Genomic DNA, 21,294 nt, shown 5'->3' with positions numbered 1-21,294 from the left:
CTAGGCCGTGAGAGAGGAACGTGAACCCTCTTGGCCGTTCACCATGTTATACCCCACATGCAGGGCGATGCGTCTGCAAGTGTGGTAATTGAAGATTTGAAGAGGATGACGTTGGCTGAAGGGAGGGGGAAATAAGGAAACTGCTGGAGACATGGGCTAAGTCACCATAGTGACTCCCTGAGAATGCTGACAGGGTGCCAGGTAATTTTACAAAGATTATTTTGTCGGTATAAGAATGATCTATTTGTTAGCTAAAAACTGTGGGCTCAAGCAATGTGCTGTGGGAACCTGTCATTGGGGTTAATAGTGAAAATCACTTCCCTTTAAGAGAAAGTGATGCCCCCTAGTCCGCAGAGTGTCTGAGGCTACTGTGGTAATTCCATTTCCATTTCAGATCACTGATAGATCACACACACCATCATGCAGAATTATTTTTTAAAAGCCCATAATTCTAGATATTGCTGTAATTGAGCTTCCTAGTGTTCCCATGAATTCTTTTCAGAATATCTAAAAGATCAAAAAATTATTTTAATCATAACATCTGTGTTTACCTGTCTAATAGTTATGGGATACATGGTCTTAGAACCTTTCAAAATGCTTAGTATCTAAAAGTTAATTTCAAAAGTGGATTAAGATTACAGTCAAAGTGACGACATCTGACAGCTTGTGAAACATTTAAGCCAAAAAACTGAATGTAAAAGTAACAGAACAGAAGACTCCCAGGAACTGAAACTTAAGAAACTGTATAAATAGAAGATTGGAAAATGTTGATTTCTGCTGTCTGATGCAGGTTGCAATGCCAGAAATAAAGTGACCTGAATCCATGTGGAGTAGTTTTTTTATGGGCACACATTGGTTGGCTGTTGCTGTTTTATGCCCACAGTCTATTTTTTAACATTGTGATAGAACCGCAGGTTACTAGTCAAAAGTCCTAGGACACCAGACACAAGGGAGAATGACATCTGAGTCCCCCAGCAAGTAAGGACTAGGGGAGCTAATCTTCTAGGCCAGTGATGGCAAACCTTTTAGAGACCAAGTGCCCAAACTACAACCAAGACCCACTTATTTATCGCAAAGTGCCAACACAGAAATTTAATTTTTGATTTATACTCCCTGCTCTGTCACAGTTTTCATTGATACCAGCCCCTGAGGACACCAATAAAGCAGAAAATAGTCCCAGGTACAGCTGTCACTTTAAAATAGCTCTGTGCACAGCAAGTCTTGGGCTGTCTGGGACTGCAGGAAGAAACCTAGAGTCATCTCTGGTGATGGCCTGAGTGCCCACAGAAAGGGCTCTGAGTGCCACCTCTGGCACCAGTGCCATAGGTTAGCCATCACTGTTCTAGGCTAATCTTCTAAGGAAATGGCCACCATTTTGAAACTGCCATATTGAATCAAATGGCAAGTCTCCCACTGGGAAGGTGATCATGTAACATACCAAACATATCAATCAATTGCCATAACATCGCTTTTAGGTTGTATAAGTAAAACTGTTCTTCCTATAAAATAGTCTCTTCTGAGTGGAACTATACTTTTGCCACTTTGCCACAGAACTGAGAACATGCAATATGGAATTATTTACATTGCATTGTCTTTCTTTACAGTTAAGGCTTTATTGCACATTGTATTTTATCTTTTACATTGTCTTAAAATTTTTAAAGTTGTTTAATTGTTTAAAGTTGCTCTTGTTTTCTCCTATGAAACCTGAACCTATTCATAATATTCATCTTTTTATGTAGCACCATCTTATATTGCAACACTTTACAGATCTCGAGAGTGAGGACCTTACTCCCAAGAGCTTCCAGTATATGAGATATTATTAGTTGACTTCAGTTCTTTTTTTTATGATGTTTCTCATTAGTACTTTCATACTTTTTATTAGAGGATTACTTCTCTACACATTCATCGTGACTCCAATCTTCTGTTCACAAATCTAGATTATCTTTACTTGAATAGGGCCAATCTATGTTACCATTCACATCATGGTGCCATTGCCAGTAGAAGTAGCAATTGTTCTGAACCTGGACAACCCCTTCAAAGTAGATATACATGTTAATATAAGCTTAGCACGTACATTTATATGACCAGTAGGCAACCATTAATATATATTACCGTAGGGTAAAAATACCCGTACTTAGATTATTATACGGAAAATGCAGTAAGACAACGATCCCTGAGACTCGGTATTAGTCTATATTTAATCCTGCTGCTGTGGTTAGTCTCTCCTGCGCTTTGTATAGCACCTGTTTGCCTGCTCATTTCTCTTATCCTTAATGTCATGGCTTATTACATGTTTTCCTTGCCTAATGCCATTTTCTGAGAATGCATTTGCTTGTTTTTGTTGTGTATATATTCCAGACAGTTGGATGGTTCCCAAGAGGTGAATGTTACTCCTTTCGAGTTCACAGTCTTTACTGTCTTTGTCTCTGGCCCACAGGTTCTCTCAGAGACATCATCTAAATCTGGTGGGTACCGTCTCTTCACTTCCTATGCCAGGCAGCCGTCAGACATGAAACAGAGTGGTTTAGGTATGTTGCTTTTATCAGACATACAAATACAAAATGTTACCACAAGATATTCATTCTTATGAATGTTCCCATCTTCTTTGAGTGGTTGTTAATTTCATAGAACGTTACAAAAGCTTCTACAAATAAATAACCTTTGTAATATGTCATTAATGTAAATACTTGCTGGTTGGCTAGATCATATTGCATCCCAGAATATTGGTCTTTAAATGGTATAAGGTTTCCTTTTGGTAGAATTTGTGGTACAATACACAAGGGAAGGCAGCACTAGATATCCAATTCCTTGATCAGTGTTTCTTCTAGGACAGTGGTGGCGAACCTACGGCACTCGGAGCCCTTTCTGTGGGCACCCGGGTCATCACCCCAGCACACCAGACAGGTCTCAAAGAATCTTCCTGCAGCTCCAAGCAACTTAAAAGATGCTGCTTTCCGTCATATTTTGATACTTACTTCGCTACTTGGCACTGTAGGAAGAGGGAGAATGAATAGACATGGCCGAATTACCTTTGGAGGACCTTTCGCTGGCCCCGTGATTCTCTGTGTACAGAGGGACACTGGAAAGAAGCTACAATGATGTAAATTTTCCATCTTGTTCTCAGGAGGCCAATATGATCGAAAATTGTTGAAGAACAGGGAGCAATAAGTTACTGCTTTAATTTCTGGTTGGCACCTCGCGATAAATAAGGGGGGTTTGGGGTTGTTTTTGGGCACTCGGCCACTAAAAGGTTCGCCATCACTGTTCTAGGATATACTGGGAGGTAGATTAGATTGTGAGCCCCATTCGGGACAGGGACCGGTTTGGCAAGCTCTGTGCAGCGCTGCGTAATCTGTGTGCACTATATAGATAAAGGAATTATTATTGTTATTATTTATTAGGATGAGGTTTCAGGTGGGGAGCTGTAGAAATCAGAAATAAATCATGTTTCTGTCATTTTACCTATTAAACTGCCTCCCGTGGCTCCAGGAGGTAATGCAGGAACAGCTTTTTTTTTTAGTAGCGTCTTAGGCCCAGTTCTAACTTCTTACGCTAGGGAAAGCATAACCAAACTTAAAACTGTTTTGTCGCTTTTCATTCCCTAAAGACTTTAATGGACCTTCTGTTACACATACATTATTAATAGTGGGGGAAAAAAGAAGCTGATTGCTGCACTATTTACTCTGCTATTATTAAAGGAGTGTGTGACAAAACCTGCTGAATGCGAGTGTAAACTTAGTCTAAGAGAAAGAAAAGCAGTTATATATCTGATCACCAGGGTGAAGAAAAATTTTCATTCAACACTTTGGAAAACAGCATTCAAATTTCTTTTCAAGAAATAAAAAAAAATATCGTTTGTAAATTCTGATTCCTGAATAAGGTTAGTTGGGATGCCCCGGCAGTGGATGTCATTGAACGGGTATTCCTCATTCTTTTATACACTGGCGCCTGCTTAGAACAATGTGAACCTCGATTTGTGGAAGTTTTTATTCTACTTTGTTCTGGTGACTTATGTGATGGTACATGCATAAAGATGTGAGTATATTTTTTGAACTATGCATATATAATATTAAGATGGAGTAAAGCTAGTGGACACCTACTAACCAAGTATAACCATTGAAGTTAATGGGTCCAAAAAATAAACAGTATGATTGGTTATGTGCATGTAGGATACTGCTCAATTCACATGTGTGTTCAGCAAGTTCTGGTTGACAGGATTAGCAATGTAAATGCAGAGCCTCTTATTACAGCTTCTTGTATGCCCTTCCATAACACGGTGTAAGGTTGTGCTGGTAGGTAAGTAATAAATCATACACCATTTCTGAACCATCTATGATATTTGCAAGTACAAAAACTTTCATTCTTATGACTTCAACTAAATAGAAACTACTGGACACTGACTGAACTTTCATTATACTGAAATCGTTTAACTTGCATCTTGCAATGAAAGCGAAATCGCCACCTATAATGTATAATAATACTGCACCGTCTGATCTGTAGAAGATGTATCAGAGTTAACACTATCAATCTAATATAACCTGTCCAAAATCATTTGAACAAATAAAAACCCCATTTAGGGGGTCACAAGTGTCGCATATTCTCCGAAAGTTCTGTAGGAAATATGTCAGTCAAATTAACCCCACAAAACAAAATATGTTTTCATAAATTGCTATTAGAAAACATTTCCCATATCCCTATGTTGTTCCTCTCCATGTCTGTTAACTTAAACATTCAGTTCCTTAAGATGTGTATGCACATGACCTAATTCCTGAAGCTAAGTTCGCCTTGAATGAATCTCCTACACAGCCCGTCTTCCAGTCCTTGATTAACAACCCGTATGATGATCTGATGAAAGCAGAGATTCAGAGGTTAGCAGTGTGTGTTGTGGGATTACAGGATGCAGCCCTCAATACGGGGAAGGGAACTATTACTTTGTCTAAGGTACTTTGTGTAGCTGCTGCCTTATCTGTGCCTCTCACAGGTAGTAGATAAAGCAATTTAAATACTAATGCAATGCAATACTATACTATACTGTACACAGAGAAACTTCCTCACTCCAAGTGCTGAAGCTCATATGTATAATAAAGAAAAGGTGATTTTAGGATTTAAGGATAAGGTATGGATCAGCGAGAAAGTGAAATCTGCGTGAGCTGCTGTAAAAGGTAGTAATGTCAGAATTAGTGAGAGAACAGCTGACAGGTTTCCTTTAGGGCGCTGTCCCACGTTGCATTTTGGCTGCGTTTGCAAACGCAGATCAAACCACACCCACCGGGGGTCGCCAGTGTTTTAAGGAAGGGGCACTACATTAGTTCTTAGGTTGGGATATTCCAATTATGCATAATTTATTGAATAGTGATGAACCACAATACTAAGAGTGGGCCTTTTAACAAAAAAAAATTATATGTTTTTTTTTCTGAATCCACAAAACCCTTTTACATGCTGAATTCAGAAATGTTCATCAGAAATGTCACATGTACAGGTCACTTAGGTGGGGAGCATGGCTGTTCACACAACTAACAATTGCATGTTCTCCAATCACTTTGATACATATGTGAAATTTAGGAAATAATATGTCATTGACTTTATGGAATTATGTTTGATTATTAGTAGAATAAAATCGAATCACCAGAATTGAAATTCTTAAATAATTTTATATTGTAAATTTTCTTTGAGTAGGATTAACACTCCTGTCATGTGATTATAACAGTGTCGACCATTGATAATGTTCCTTTTTTATTAAACGTCAAGTTTGTCTCTTCTATTAGATATTCTTTTGAACTTGTCCCGTTTTATTTGTCCATATGTATCATAAAAGTTCTCCTCTGTTTGTTTGCTGTGTCTCATCACTGAGTGTGTACTAAATCATTGTGATTCAATATTTGCTTATAAAGATCAATTCTACTACTTATACAACAATGACTACTGTTTAAAGGGGTTGTCCAGTAATTTTGACTAATGACCTTTCCTCAGGATTAACCATCCAACTCAGATCAGTGAAAAAACTGACACTAGACCCTTGTTCCCATCAACTTTTTAGGCCATGCATAACCATGAAGCACGTGCCCAGAAACAGTTGGCTCTGTGCTTTGTGTAGTAGCCAGAAGCCTCATTCCTGTTTGATAAGGTCATCAGACAGAATTCCTCGAACTCCTTTAACAAGGTTGATTGATATTTAATGGCATGTGATCTGTGTGAATACTAATCCCCCAATCCCAACCTTTCCAGGATCCCAGTGTACTGGTCTGTTCAGCACCACAGTGCTGGGAGGCTCCTCCAGCGCTCCAAACCTTCAGGACTACGCACGCAGCTACCGTAAAAAAATCAGCGCCGCTGCCAGCCTGACTTACAAAGACGGTACGTTTATTCTCTACCAGATGCCCTCTGTATCCAGACTTTGGGTAATCGATTTCTCGGCCCTGGAAAGGGGGGAACATTTGCATGTATCTTGCAATGGTCAGTAATGATACCGATGACTTTCACATGGTCTATCACTGCTGAAAAGGCTGATTTTAACATAAAAATTTGTTGTGAAAGCTTAAAGGAATGCAAAATGGAAAATTTTTGGTATTTTTTTCCCACCAGATTCACTGTACGTGTATTTGTTTACTGCTTTAAAATATTTGTTTTCAAGAGCTAGCATGTCTGATCCACTTGCATATAGGTCTGTTGTATTAGAGCATACAAATAGTACACGGTCCCAGTTATTTCGACAACTTTGATTTCCATGGTCCTATGTATGAGCCCCTTGCCCATGAGCCTATTACTACCTGTGTCATCGGCTCAGCAGTCTTTTTCACTGTAACGAAAATGTCATAAGGAAGTGATGACCAATTATATTATCAGCTGCCAGAAGGAGAAGGTGACTGATTCTGCCCCCAGCAATACAAGCTAGTAGCAGCAACAAATGGGGCACAATAAGAATTACAAGTAGGATGGTCATCAGAGACCTGCATGCCCTGATTATCAGCTCCATGAATACTATATGTACTGCAGATACAGTATTTTGGGGGGCAGAGGATGTTTAATCCTCATAAGAGACTGTGGGTGCACTGTGCCCAACAAGACAGAAAAAATGTGCACCTTAAGTGGCGTGTTTGTTTGTGCCACATTTATTACTGATGTGCGCCACAATTCTGCAGCGTGAACAAAATGTACCAAAAAAGAAAGGTGCACACTTCCAAAGTATTTCAGGGTGCTCCATATTAATGAAGACCGTTTTGATTAATCTGGCTCACCCTGCACATAGTACAGACTGCACTAGTTTTTATAAATGTGGCCCAGTGTGTTGTTTTTATCACATTTTCAGTTTTATATTTTCACCTGAGAATTTCTCTTATTGCTTATGTTGAATTCAGACAAGTGCAGTAATAATCTGCACCTGAAAGCTGCAAAAAGTAACTGCCTGGAAAGATACGTTCATCTATATAACTAGAACAGCTATGTGTATGTGCTTCACCACCCACTCCCTGCAACTACATGCCTCCCCAGGGACACTTTGTTTACTGCACTACTAAATATCATTGGGCTGCAACCACCGCTAGACTACTTCCACTCAAAACCATCAGAAAATACGCCGCAGTGTTAGAGTGATAGCGGTACCGGAAACCTCTGGTAACGCTATCTGACACTGCGGCGGGGTACAGTGTAATCATCGGACCGCTCGCAAAGCGAGGCGCTGCCTCCTCCCCGGACCGCCTGCTCGCTCTATAGGGCCCCAACCCCGCCACCTCATGAATACGTTGGACAGCTTTGCGAGCGGTCCGACAATTACACTGTACCCCACCGCAGTGTTAAATATCGTTACCGGAGGTTTTCGGTAACGCTATCACTCTAACACTGCGGCGTTTGTTCAAGCACTAGGAGCTGCTTACTTTAGTAAGCGGCTTCTAGTGCCAAAATTTTGGGTGTCCTCTTTAAGTAATGTACCATGTTGAAAATTCTGCAAGTTGCATAGTCAACCCGATATACCTAAACCCATACCTCATAGCAGCTTGCAGTTGTCTATTTTGGGCTATGGTCTATGATTATTATTTATTTACAGAGCACAGTTAATTCCATGGTACTAAACATTGAATAATAGGTTTACAATTATTACATTAGGACAAAAACAAATGGAAGTACAAAAATATAAAACCACATGGAACTAGAAGAGGAATGACCCTGTCCATGAGGGCTCACAATCTTAATTGGAGGGTAGATGACAACATGAGGTGAAGGAGCAAGCAGTGGGGTTATTGTATATGTATCTATCCTAAATAGATGCAACATTTAAAGGGGTAATCCCATTACCTCAAATTTATGTCATTCTTTTTATGATAATAAGTTATACAATTTTCCGATATATTTTGTATCAATTCCTTACAGATTTCTAGATCTCTGCTTGTTATCATTCTATGGAAAGTTTCTATGTTTACTTCCAGTGGACAGAAATCTGACCACGGTCATCAGTCGTAAGTCGACTGATAAGTAATGAAATAACCCATGCAGCCTCCCCCATTAATTAAATGCTCCATACAGCCTCCCCCATTATTCAAATGTGCCATGCAGCCTCCCTCACAGTAATGAATTGCTCTGCTGCTGCCCCCCAGTAATGAAATGCTCTGCAGCAGCCTTCCCCATTAATAAAATGCTCCATGCAGCCTCCCCCAGTAAAGAAATGCCCAATGCAGCAGCCCCCCAGTAATTTAATGCTATAAAGCAGCCTTCCCCATTAATGAAGTGCCCAATGCCCCCACTCCTTTTATAATAAACATACATGCCCTGATAATAAATTAATGCCCTCCCTATCCAACATATTTCCTAAATCTCCAGGAAGCAGCAGGCCAGTCAATCACCCCACACCACTCCACTTTTAACCCCATTGTATCGGGTTAAGGGGGTGTGGTGAGCCCGTTAGATGAGAGGTTAAGTGAGCCATCGGCTCACTGAGGTGGGCCTGCTCAGGTCGTTCACAAACAAGAACGACACATCACTAGAGAGCAGAGCACAGGTACTTCTCTTACGGAGATATGCTTTATCAGCACTTTACCCGATTTCCATTACAGTGGTCAGGAGGGTCAGGCAGTGCTGGAACCTTCTGATAAGATGCAGGCACTTTTTTAGCAAGATTCTTTTCTTGCTTAAAAGTTTGTTTCTCATCAGTCATACAGTATATAAGCAGAGTTGACCATCCCTGAGTAAAAGGAGCTAAAACTGCTATAAAACTGAGTAAAATTGTAATGCAAAGGGTTAAAATTATCTTTATTGTGTAAACGTCACCAGGGGATTGAAATTTAGAATTCTCTTTCCTGGGCAAACCCCTTTAATGCTCAGCTCCATTTTTTGTAATCTGACATGCATTGCTTCATGTGGTTCTAACTTTTTGAACACTTTAACTTGTCAAAGTGATTTTCAGAGAGATTTTGTTTTTATTATATGGTGTACCTTGCCTTAGTGTAATATTTTGGTTGAAATGTTTTGCATTTATTTATTTAAAAAAATTTAAATTTTGGTGACCATTTTGAAAAAATTATATTATGATGTTAGGAATGTATGCAGTTTTCCAGATTTTTTTAAAGGAAATTTTAGGTTGAATTGTTTTAGAGGCCTGTTCACGTTTAAAGTTCTATATATTACAAACCTCTTACTTTACAATGTTACTTGGTTTTAGTGCTGTTTTAGCTCCTATCACTCAGTGATTGTCAGTGTAAGATTCCAGAGTGTGGGCAGGGACTCTCTAAACAGACACTTCATGATTCCTCTGTGCTGTGTGGGATGCTACAGGGTAAACCGAGAAAATACTTCTCAGATTTTGTTGTGCAGTTTCTCATGCGTCTGGCAATACTCCACACATAGATGTAAACCACTTTATTGGACTATAACAGAGTGCAGAAGGGAAGGAGCGTAGATTTTAATCCCTTCACTCTGCGACGGATATATCGGCGGCAGAGCTATGCAGGGTGTATGAAGAGGGCTCGCGGGCTGATTTTTTATTTTTTTTTCCAAATTTTTTATTTTATTACAAGGGGTTATAGCAGAAATTGTTCCCCATAGAATGTTACCAGGGGCGCAGAATGCGGAAGGGAAGGAATCCCTATATGAATTATAAAGGTTAAACTGCCGGGATCTCGACTATCACAATCCCAGCTGTTGATACCACACGGCTTTTAAATTGAACATCGGTTTTCTCTATTTTCAAGGTGATTTCAGAATTGACTTTTATGAAGATAATTTTTCGTTTTTAATGTGTTTGAAATATATAATATTAGAAACCCCTATGAATCGCCTAATTTTTAAATGTGCACCACCCAAAGTTTTAAAAACAGGTTTTCAGAAGATTGTAAACCCTTTGGAAGCCACATAATTAAAACAAAATGGAGGTGAAAATTACAATGATGTAGTTTTGTTGGTAATGCATTAATTTAGCCTTAAAATTTATACACCGTATATACTCGTGTATAAGCCGAGTTTTTCAGCACAAAAAATGTGCTGAAAACTCCACGGCTTATACACGAGTCAAGTAAAAAACAAAAAAACTTAATACTCACCCTCCGGTTTCCGGATCGTTGGCGCGGGTCCAGATCTTCAGCACGTGGCTCCCGATCCTCGGCGCGGTACCCAGCGGCTCCTCTTCTTTTATCGCGTCCATGCGGTCTGCCAGCGGGCGCACCCTATGATGCGGCGGTGTCGCTGCTAATGACGTCACCGCTGCATCATAGTGTGCACCCGCCGGCAGATCGCATGGACGCGATCTGCTGGCTAGAGAAGAGGAGCCGCCGCCGTCGGGAACCGCGCCGAGGATCGGGAGCCTCGCGGAAACCGGAGGGTGAGTATTTTTATTTTTTATACGCTTGGCAGGGGGCTGGCTGTATACTTCTTCAATTAATACATTTTCATTAATAGGGCATAGCCACCCCAAAATAGTATGACTGAAAGATGCATCTCATCCAGCAAAAAATAAGCCCTGACATGGCAATATTCACGGAAATATTTTAGAGCTTACTAAAAAAAAACTTGATGGTGCATTGCGCTTTGCATAACAATTTTTAAGATGGGTTTTCTCTTTTAACCTTTTTGTGAATACCGTATATATACTCTATAAGCCGACCCGAGTATAAGCCGAGACCCCTCATTTTACCACCAAAAACTGGGAAAACCTATTGACTTGAGTATAAGCCGAGGGGGCTGGCTGTATACTTCATGGGATTGGCTGTATACTTCATGGGGGCTGGCTGTGCCCTATTAATGAAAATGTATTAACTTTTTGTGGATGTGGTAGGAATAAAATTAATTCTGTAACAGAATTTTTTTTCCTTTTGTGTGTTCACCATATAACCTAATAAACTCGTTACCTTTATTCTATGTACGATTTTCTTATGTTTTCCGAAGTTTGTAGAATAGGTCATAATCTAGGGGAAATTCTTTAGTTTTTGCATTTCCGTCTTCCAAGAGGTATAACACAGCTATGAATCTGGTTCAGGACTTTTATTTTGCGGGACATACTATACTTTACAACAGTACCATTATTGAGTATTTAAGTTTTGATCACTTTTTATTGCATTTTTTGGGGGATTAGAGAGGCAAAAATCGAAATTTTTTGATATTTTTATGGTGTTCATCGTGCAGGTTTAATAATGTTAGTTTTATTTTACGAGTTGTTACATAAGTGGTGATACCATATATGTAGCGTTTGTGAGATGATTTCTACTTTTTTCAAATTGTATGTTAATGGAGGCTTTTTAATTTTATTGATATAATTTTATTTAAAGACTGTATTGCAGAGTGTAATCACTGTCGACCTATGCAGATGCATAGGCTGACATAGATACTGTAAGATCTTACATGCTCCGACTGTGCACAGCCCTGGGGTCCTGATTGAACCCCAGGGATTCCATAGCAACTTTTGGCACCGCTCGAAAGCGGTGCAGGGCGTTGGGGTGATAGTGGAGGGAGAATCCCTCAGGAGACATTTTAAATGTTAAACACCAGGGTGTTATTTTGGGGTGTCAGATATTTGATATGGCTAATACATACTAGCTGAGCCATCATCAACTCAGCGACTGATATATCCATCACTGAGCGTGAAGTTAACCTGCAGCCTAACTTTCCAGTTTTCACTATCTTGGCAAAAATGGTGTGCTATTCCGAAGTGACTGAAACTCTTCAGCAGGAGGTTGTACAGATGAATGCCAAAGGGGTGACCCTATCAGTCACAGCAAGATTAGATGGTCTTTCCAACTCTGTTATTTCTAGAATATTGCAACTATCCAACATCATAATTCATTGAAGTCCACCAAGAAGCCTGGTTGACCTTGAAAGTCAAATGCAAAGGAAGGCAGAATAATGCAGAGAATCTCTGTGGGTTACAGTTTCAACAATGCAACAATGGATTTAAAGCCTACTCTGCAGTGACCAAACCTCTCATTAGCAAAAAGAAAAAAAAAGGCTATGCTCGCCTTTTCTAAGGAGCATTTTGTTTGACAGAGAAGTGGCCACAGTTCATTTTAGTGATGAAAGTATTCATTCATTTGGATCTGATAGGAAACATCATCGGGAAAGACTGAACCCAGAGTGCGTAAAAAAGCCAGTGAAAGGTGGTGGAGAAAGTGTCATGCTTTGGGGAATGGTTTCTGCAGCAGTAGTTGACTAAAGCTACATAAAAAACTTAATGCAAATGTGTATCGGAACCTCAGCCAGCAATTTTCACAAAGATAAGCAACAGGGACAGTGTAAACTGTGGAGAATAGAAACTGTTGGGCGTAGGTAAAAAATGTAGTAGGCAGAGTTGTTCTGCATGATTAGAGCTATTGATTTGTGAAAACGAAAATTATCAGAGTTTTTCTTAAAATCTAATCTTGCTTCTCTTGTCACTTCTCAAGTTTAAATCAGTGTCTTAAGAGCATATTATGGTTGTTGTCCTTCCTTGGCACATCGCAACTATTGTGAGCACGTCATTGCCAGACTTTCCATTGAGAAAGTTGTTGTCTGCTTTTCTTATGCATGTGGCTTTTGATAATAATGCTGACCAATTGGATGCTCTTTTGCTTATAACACAAGTTGTGCTTGCAGTATGTTCTCCCAGGATCCTCTTGGTGTGTCTTTGTGCCTGTCTTAGTGCCTAAGATCAGAATGTTAATGCCGATGCTTGTTTTTTTTTTTTCCTCAGAACTGTTGTCTATGCCAGCTGTAAAACGATTTTCTGTGTCGTTTGCAAAGCATCCGACTAATGGTACGTTTGCTTCCTTGATTTGAAGTGTTGCCTCACACTATTAACCCCATTTTTATTTTTCCATTTTTTTTCTTTTTCTATCCGTTTGCCATCCAACAAGTCTTGTTCGTGTTGATATTGTGATGTGGACTCTTCCTCTCCTTTTTTCTCCATAATTTTTCTTCAAGTACGTTATTTTTCTCTTTTATGTCGTATCGCATTTCCTCATTCTCATCTACCAACTTTATCAAGTAGCAAGATGTTTCTTCCCAAAGCAGCGCTGTGTTTGCTGATTTCTGTCTTATTTCAAAAATACTACTTACCATATAGTACCATTATACACTATAAAACCTGTACAGTCCATTACAAACAATATCTAAGCTCATTTGTAGTTTTGTAACGAGTATTCTTTGGTGTCATTTCTAGAATTAAAGAGGACCTGTCACCCATAAAAAGGCACCAAATTAAGCAGCTCGTTGTGCTACCCCAATTTTAGCAGTGATAAACTTCTAGCTATATCAGAACCCTCCGATAAAGCTAGCAGATACTTCCCCGAATGCCGGACTGTGCTCAAAGTGGTAGGGTGTATGCATGAGGGGGCGGTGTAAGGTGCTGCTTCTTCCTCGGACCGCCCCTCCAACTCCATAGGACGGTGCTGAATGCCGGTCGTCATGCGGCAGTCACCACCTCCTAGTCCCACCCCCTCATGAATACGCCGGACCGCTGTGAGCGGTCCAGCATACCTATTGTGCTTTGCAGCAGTGTCTGCTAGCATTATCGGTGGGTTCTGATAAAGCTAGCAGTTTATCACTGATAAAATTTGGGTAGCGCTAGTGCTTTATTTATAGGTGATGGGTCCTCTTTAACTCCAAAAACTTTACTGCTATAAGAGACCAGTAAAAGAAAACATTTTTTAAAAGATTTGTTGTAATTAAATCCCTTCTGCTACCTTGATAATGTTGTGGTAGTTCTTTGTGGTTATGAAGCTATAAAGCGCATGCATGGTTACTGCTCTTTTCACTGCCATCACTGAGATCGCCAATTACCGTCTGGATAAGTGACAATAGTGGTTTGTGAACCAATGTCATCTTTAGGAATAACTGTCTCTTTTATATATATAAGTGGAGATGGGGCTTCTTAGTATGCCATGTAGTTAATGTGACAAAAAAGTCTCTTTTTTAAGACCGTATTTAGGAGTAATTAATTTCTTTGGTCTCATTAAATTTTAGATTTTGTTTTATATTAAATCTGATCAGCATGCACAGCTTTATCAGCCATGTTACTTGCTGACTCCTTTTGAGCACCTCTCCCCTTTAGTCCCTTTTTTTTACCTATTGCCCTGCAGCCTCATACACATGAATGCATTTGTGTGCGTAAACTAGGCACACAAACAGCATCTAATTCACAGCACCATTTATTTCCATTGTGCACATTCATGGTGCAGTGTATGCACCATGACCATACCGACCAGCCGCAATGCAAATAATAGAGGGGGTCCTATTCCTGCTAAGATTTGCGGCTTGGCCATTTATGTCCTTTGGACATCAATGGGATGAGTGATCTTCACCCACCAATGCCAGATGGTCCGCAAGCAGTAAAACATTGCTTGGCCCGTTTCCTGCACCCTGGAAATTGTACATGGTAGTGTGCATGAAGCCTAAATGTCCAATAGTATTCCTTAAATGAACCCTCTAAGAGCTGAATACTTAAAAAGTGGAGATTAACATTGCCTTTGTAACTGTTTTTATTTTTTAATTACCGTAATATGTATAATATTTTATCATTTATGATACGGTATATACATATATAAAATAGCACCTTAATGGAATCTGATTTTATATAATTAACGTTTTAAAGTTAACTTTCTAATTATTCATTTTTAAAACTTTCTTTATTTACCTAACTTTAGATACCACAAGAAATATATAGCTTTTTTTGTTTCACTTAAACCTAATCTCTCTACTCCTTTAGTTAAGGCTCCTTTTCTTTTCAGGGTTTCTTTTCAGATTGTAATAATAATAATTCAGGCTTTCATTTTCTCAGGGTTAATTTCTTATTTTTCTTATCCTCTAACTATTTTATCTGTATAATTATTCCTTATTTCATTTTGTTGCACCATATTTTTTTTTTGTTGCTCTTGGTTATCAAGAGCAACTAGAATTAAATGCAATGTACACCTATAACTACACTCACTGGAGGATTATTTGTTATGTTTGCAGAGGAATCTGTCAGTGAAGCAGCTGCACGGCTTTGTCTGTATTTCTTATCTGAATTCTCCTAAGTGGTATTTAACCCCTTCCCGCCACGGCCCTTTTTCGATTTTGCGTTTTCATTTTTCACTCCCCACATTCAGAAATCTGTAACTTTTTTATTTTTCCATGTAAAGAGCTGTGTGATGGCTTATTTTCTGCGTAACAAATTACACTTCAAAATGCGGGTATTTAATATTCCATGCCGTGTACCGGGAAGCGGGAAAAAAATTCCAAATGCAGTGAAATTGGTAAAAAACCACATTTGTGCCGTATTCTTGTGGGCTTGGATTTTACGGACTTCACTGTGCACCCCAAATGACATGTCTACTTTATTCTTTGGGTCGGTACGATTACGGGGATACCAAATTTGTATAGGTTTTATAATGTTTTCATACATTTAAAAAAATTAAAACCTCCTGTACAAAATTTTTTGGGATTTTGCCATCTTCTGGCGCTAATAACTTTTTCATACTTTGGTGTACGGAGCTGTGGGTGGTGTCGTTTTTTGCGGATTTTGATGACGTTTACAATATGATGTATGCAATATGCAGCAAAGACTTACCGGCTATGGAGAGGGCTCGGCCCGCGAGCCCTCTCCATGTACCGGGACCCGACATATGACGTACTATTATGTCACATATCGGTAAGGGGTTAGAGAGAACCCGTCAAGCAAATTAATCCCCTAAACTAAATATATTATCGTAAACTACCATTAGAAAGTATTGACCCTATCCCTACATTGTCCCTCCACATGCCTGTAAACTTAAACAATCAAGCTCTAAAGCTTTATGCAAATGAGATGAGTCCAATCAATAATTTTGATATTCAGCTGTCCAGCTTATTCATGAGTGGGAGGCACAGCCACATCCCCAGTGCTGGTGCTGGCTCCTCTGTGTACTTCTTGGTGCTGAACATGCCCCCTGCAGCCTGTGTGTGTATAGGAGAGATAAAACAGCTCCAGGCAACCATGTTATAGCCGATTATGTCAGGTACTTGTGAAGCTGATGTCTGTCTCACACATGATTATAGCAGAACACAGCATGTCAACAGGTAAAGCAGAGACACTAGCAATGCTTTACTATACATTACACACAGACATGAGCAGTGGGAGGAGAAGGGAGGGTGAACAGGGGTGACATCACTGTCTCTCTCTATGTGCCCAGCCTCATGTACATCATGAAATGATGATTTTATAATGATTCATTTATGAATTTACTAGATAAAGGCTGGGATGGAATCCCTGTAAGCTGCTCTAACAGGTAGTGGTGACAGGACTAGTGGGAGTGTCCTTTAAAATGCAAGCTGTGAGAATTTAACTGATTACAGTTTGGCGCAGTTGTTCCGCAGGGGAGCAGGGACTCCTTACTTAATATACCACTTTGATGAACAGAGTTCCATCCTCTGCACTGTGGTCAGCCAGTGAAATCCGGCCACTCCAGGTCGGTGATGCACAGATCAAGGTTGTCTAAGAGAGCCCATAAGAGAAAATGGTTAAGAAATACACACTGAGGCTGCTTCTCTGACAAGTCTCCCTCTCTACTGTGAGTGTGAGAAGAACCATCTACAACCAATAGAAACCAAGCAAAATCTATTATTCAAACCAATTTCACAAAAAGACTTTTAGAACATAATAGATGCAACACAATGATTTAAAGGAAAGGTGTACGTAGCATTTTAATAAAAGCTGCAGTAAAACTTTTTTATTCATTTTGTTATGAATGATTAGTATTGACTGGTTGAATGTTTTATAATGTACAGTTTTAGAATTTTAGAAAGTAACTTTCCAATACTAAAAACTGTTAGAATTAAAGGGGGTTGTCCGAGTGTTAAAAAAAAAGTTATACTTGCCTTTTCCAACGCTCCCGTTGTCCTGCACCCCAACCCTCATTGCCGCGCCCCGGCACCTGTGCCTGATATAGAATTAGTTTCAATGCTTATCAGGAGCAGCAGCAGGACAAGGTGGGAGTGCCAGGCGGGCACCAGTAGTCTTAGCAAAGCGGGCTCGCCTTTGTAAACAAACAGTGGAAAAGCACCGACGTTTGGCACGGGACAACGGTAGCACCAGAAAAAGTAAGTATAAGTTTGGGGGTTTTTACAGCCCCCCCCACCCTCACACCCCAGGACACCTATTTTTTAACTCTCAGACAACCCCTTTAAGTGCAATATAGTTTTCTATACTGTTTTCTATTTATGTATCTTCATACATATGAAAACCTTATCTTTAAAACGCTTATTTAGTAGTTTTGGAGTTTAGTAGGTTTTGGAAAGTGTTTGTATCAAAACCTTATGGATTGTCTTACGTTTTATCCATCTGCTATTATCTCAAGATTTTATTTTCTGAGAGAACCAGTAGCTTAATAAAGGTAAATGATGCAGTAGGGAAAACTCTTCAACTGCTGAAATTTTAGAGATCGCTTTATACCTTTGGTGTAACAGTTAACCCCTTCCATACAGCACCTTATTTATATAGTTGTCTGGGATGTAATGCATTGGGGCAGATTTATCAAGCTGTCTGAAAGTCAGAATATTTCTACCAATCACAGCTCAGCTTACATTTTACCAGTGCTCATGAATATTTTAAAGAAGAGTTGTGATTAGTTGCCATGGGCAACTAGAAATATTCTGACTTTCAGGAAGCTTGGTAAATCTGCCCCATTGGGTCCACATGCTGCATTATTCCTACTGAGCTCCATCCATTGAGCAAGCTACATCGCCCCCTCCTGTTGAGCGACGTATATGCTAAACAGAGGCTATTGGAGTCTACGGTGGACAGATACGATGTATTTCATCCTCATTTGGCCCCCGCTGAGTATATGCTTAAGTGTTGTCCCAAGAGATATAACTAAGCACAGTTACTTAATTGGGGGATACAACCTGAACAACAACAGCAGCCAATTACTGGCCCTTATATTAAGCCAAAAAACATTTGGTGCCTCTTATGGTATGATGCATTGGCACATACTTTATTACCATTCTAGAAGTAGGTCTTTACATGCTTTTATTTTTCTAGGGCTATGAACAAAACCAAAGTGCTGTCTTTAGATGGTGCTCTACTATAGGTGTTTGCAGGCATTCATCCATTCAGTCTCTGCACTATGAAATGGATGACAGCCAGAGTGTGATGTGAGTGACCGCGTGCCAAGCAGAGGGAAGCCAGAAGGGTTTACATACTTATACATTCAGACTTTAGCTACAAAATCTGACATGTTAAAATCAAAAACAGATGTGTTACATATTTCATATTGGAAAAACAGGAACAATCTTGGAAATAGTCGGCTCAGTTCTTATGCAATTAGCAAGAATAGTGAAACTAAACTGGTTATTATCAGATTTTCTCCCACTTCTCTAAATAAAATACACAAACTTTACAACTTCTGAATAATGAAAGGGAACCTGTCACCATGATTATTCAGTGTAAGCTGCAGGTGGCATGTTATAGAGCATGAGGAGGTTATCAGATTGATATTTACTTTTAAACATTCTATGTCTAATTACTGTAGTCATTCGCTCCTATTACTCCAAAACATGCTGCTTTTTATACCGGCCCCGGACAGCCTTGCCTTTTCAGTATGGAAAGAAGAACAATTGCAATGGAGAAAATACAAGTAAAACAATCTGCTCAGATGCACTTTAACCCCTTTGTGTCTAAGCCATTTTAGACCTTTAGGACCAGGCCTGATTTTTAAAATTTGCTCTGTGTCATTAGAGGAGGTTACAACTTTGTAACGCTCTAACATATCCAGGGGATTTTGAGATTGTTTTCTCGTCACACATTGTACTTCAAAGTAATAGAAACATTTTGATGATCTCTTTTGTGTTTAGTTATGAAAATAATGGAAATTTGACAAAAATTTCAAAAAATTATTCATTTTCAAAGTTCAAAATTTTCTGCTTTTCATGCAGATAATCATAGCACGCAAGTAACTTTGTAACTTACATTTCCGGAATGTCTGCTTTATATTGGCCTAGGGTTTTTATGCATCCTCTCTCTTTTCTAGGTTGTGAGGAGGTTCAGAATTTTGGGTGCAATTTTTCAATTTTTTTTTTTAAAACCACAAAAACCTGAGCACCTGCTCAGCTTTAAGTGACTTTGAGAGGCCTAAATAGCAGTAAAACCCCATAAGTTATGCCATTTTAGAAACTGCACCCATCAATGTGTGAAAAATCTACTTTAATATGTGTGTTACCCCTTTAGATGTTTCACAGGGGTTAAAACAAAAGGGAGGTGTAATTTATTTTGGCCAAAAATTAAACCATCACAAAGTATTAAATGCCGAAAAACTCCACAAAGTTTGATACCCGATTTCTCCCCAGTATGAGGATGCCCCATGTGGTTGTGACTGCTGTATGGGCGAACGGCCGGGCATAAAAGGGAAGGAGCGTCATTCAGAGCAGATCTGCATTGTCACGTTTTACAGGCTATAAAATGTTTATTTTTTTGTAGTTTGGACATAAGGGGGATTATTTTTTTGGTGGATGAGATTCACTTTTCAGCTACATCATTAACGGGGGGCGGGGGGTCAAATAACTAATAATCAGATTTTATGGTTTAAAAAAAAAAACATTTTATTCTTATTTATGTTTTTTAGCATTTTTTTCCTAGACGTTCACCAAATAATCTGTTATCTTTATTCTATGGGTCATCACGATTACGGCGATACCCCATTTATATCGCTTTTATAGAGTTGTTTTGCAGAATATAGAACTCATTTTCTGAGAATTTTACTTGTTTTTGCATCGCCATATAACTATGGGTATAACATTTCTATTTTTTTTGTTTACAGAGATGTTTTAGAGCTTATTTTTTTGTGGGACAAGCTGTACTTTTTCTTGGTATCATGTCGAGGTAAATGGTACTTTTTGATCACTTTGTGCAATTTTTTTTATAAGGTCAGATGTGAAAATTTCATAATTTTGGTGGGTGTTTTTCTTTTTGGCTTCATTTACAATTTTATTTTATTGTACGGGTTGTTACGGACGTTGTGATACTTAATGTGTTGGGGGTTTTTTTGGTGTTTTTTAGGGGACTTTTATTCTTTTTTTAATAATTTTTTTTATTTTGAATTTTTTGTTAATTTTTTTTTCACTGTTTTATTTTGTCCCAGAGTAGGACCTGAACAAGTGATCATTTGATGTATTGATATGTATTGCAGCATATTACATAGTCAGGCTGACCGCTGCACTGTCATGCAGAATGCACAATCCTAACAGGCTGCTACTGAAGGCTGCACGGAAGGTGCTTATCGGACTTCGGGGTTGCCATGGCACCGATAGTCGCGGCCATGCACTGTAGACGCAGCGTTCACTATAACCTTCTTTAGGGTTAAACAGGCGGGATCCCGGCTACCACGTACTACCGGGATCCCACGGTGATCACACAAGCTCAGCTTCTGAGCCTGGACGATCGCTATTACGTAATTCTACGTCAAGGTGCAGGAACTACCCTAATCCTATGAGTGTAGAATGACGTCGGGATGCGGGAAGGGGTTAAAGTGGGCCTGTCAAGTTTGGGACCCTAAACTGGACCAAATGGAGCTTTAGCTTTATATTGTGTTGGCTTAATTTATGGACCAATTCAACAGTTTTTTAAAATTACATTAAAAAACCATTGATCGATAATATAGAAACTTTTTTCAGAATTCATTCTGAAGTCCCACATATCGCTAAGTTTTTAGCCAAATAGAATCAAGGTGACTTGTGTCATGTTAGGTAACACCATTCTGGAAAGGAAGTGTGTGGGACGGGAACTATAGTAACAAGGATAACCGCAATGGGGGTCACTTCAGCACATCTAAATCTGCTCAGATTTATCCACCCACATATGTTTATTCTGATTTGAAGTCAACTTATACTTGT

General features: G+C 39.3%; 1 protein-coding gene across 15 annotated transcripts in view; it reads left to right on the top strand.

Moving 5' to 3' along the window:
• Positions 1-21,294, top strand: part of PPIP5K1 (diphosphoinositol pentakisphosphate kinase 1) — a 116,304-nt gene that overhangs the window by 75,932 nt on the left and 19,078 nt on the right. For 6 of the 15 annotated variants that reach the window (XM_072148382.1, XM_072148376.1, XM_072148377.1 and 3 more), the window contains 3 exons: positions 2,438-2,528; positions 6,226-6,354; positions 13,145-13,207. In XM_072148382.1, the coding sequence (XP_072004483.1) occupies positions 2,438-2,528; positions 6,226-6,354; positions 13,145-13,207 (283 nt within the window). Of the gene's footprint in view, positions 1-2,437; positions 2,529-6,225; positions 6,355-13,144; positions 13,208-13,307; positions 13,374-21,294 lie in introns of all 15 variants that reach the window. The other 9 variants (XM_072148380.1, XM_072148381.1, XM_072148375.1 and 6 more) reach the window with 4 other exon arrangements.

Source organism: Engystomops pustulosus, chromosome 4, assembly GCF_040894005.1.
Source record: "Engystomops pustulosus chromosome 4, aEngPut4.maternal, whole genome shotgun sequence".
Taxonomy (NCBI): Eukaryota; Metazoa; Chordata; class Amphibia; order Anura; family Leptodactylidae; genus Engystomops; species Engystomops pustulosus.
Note: the sequence above shows the minus strand (reverse complement) of the source record. Positions and strands in the feature narration are given on the sequence as shown.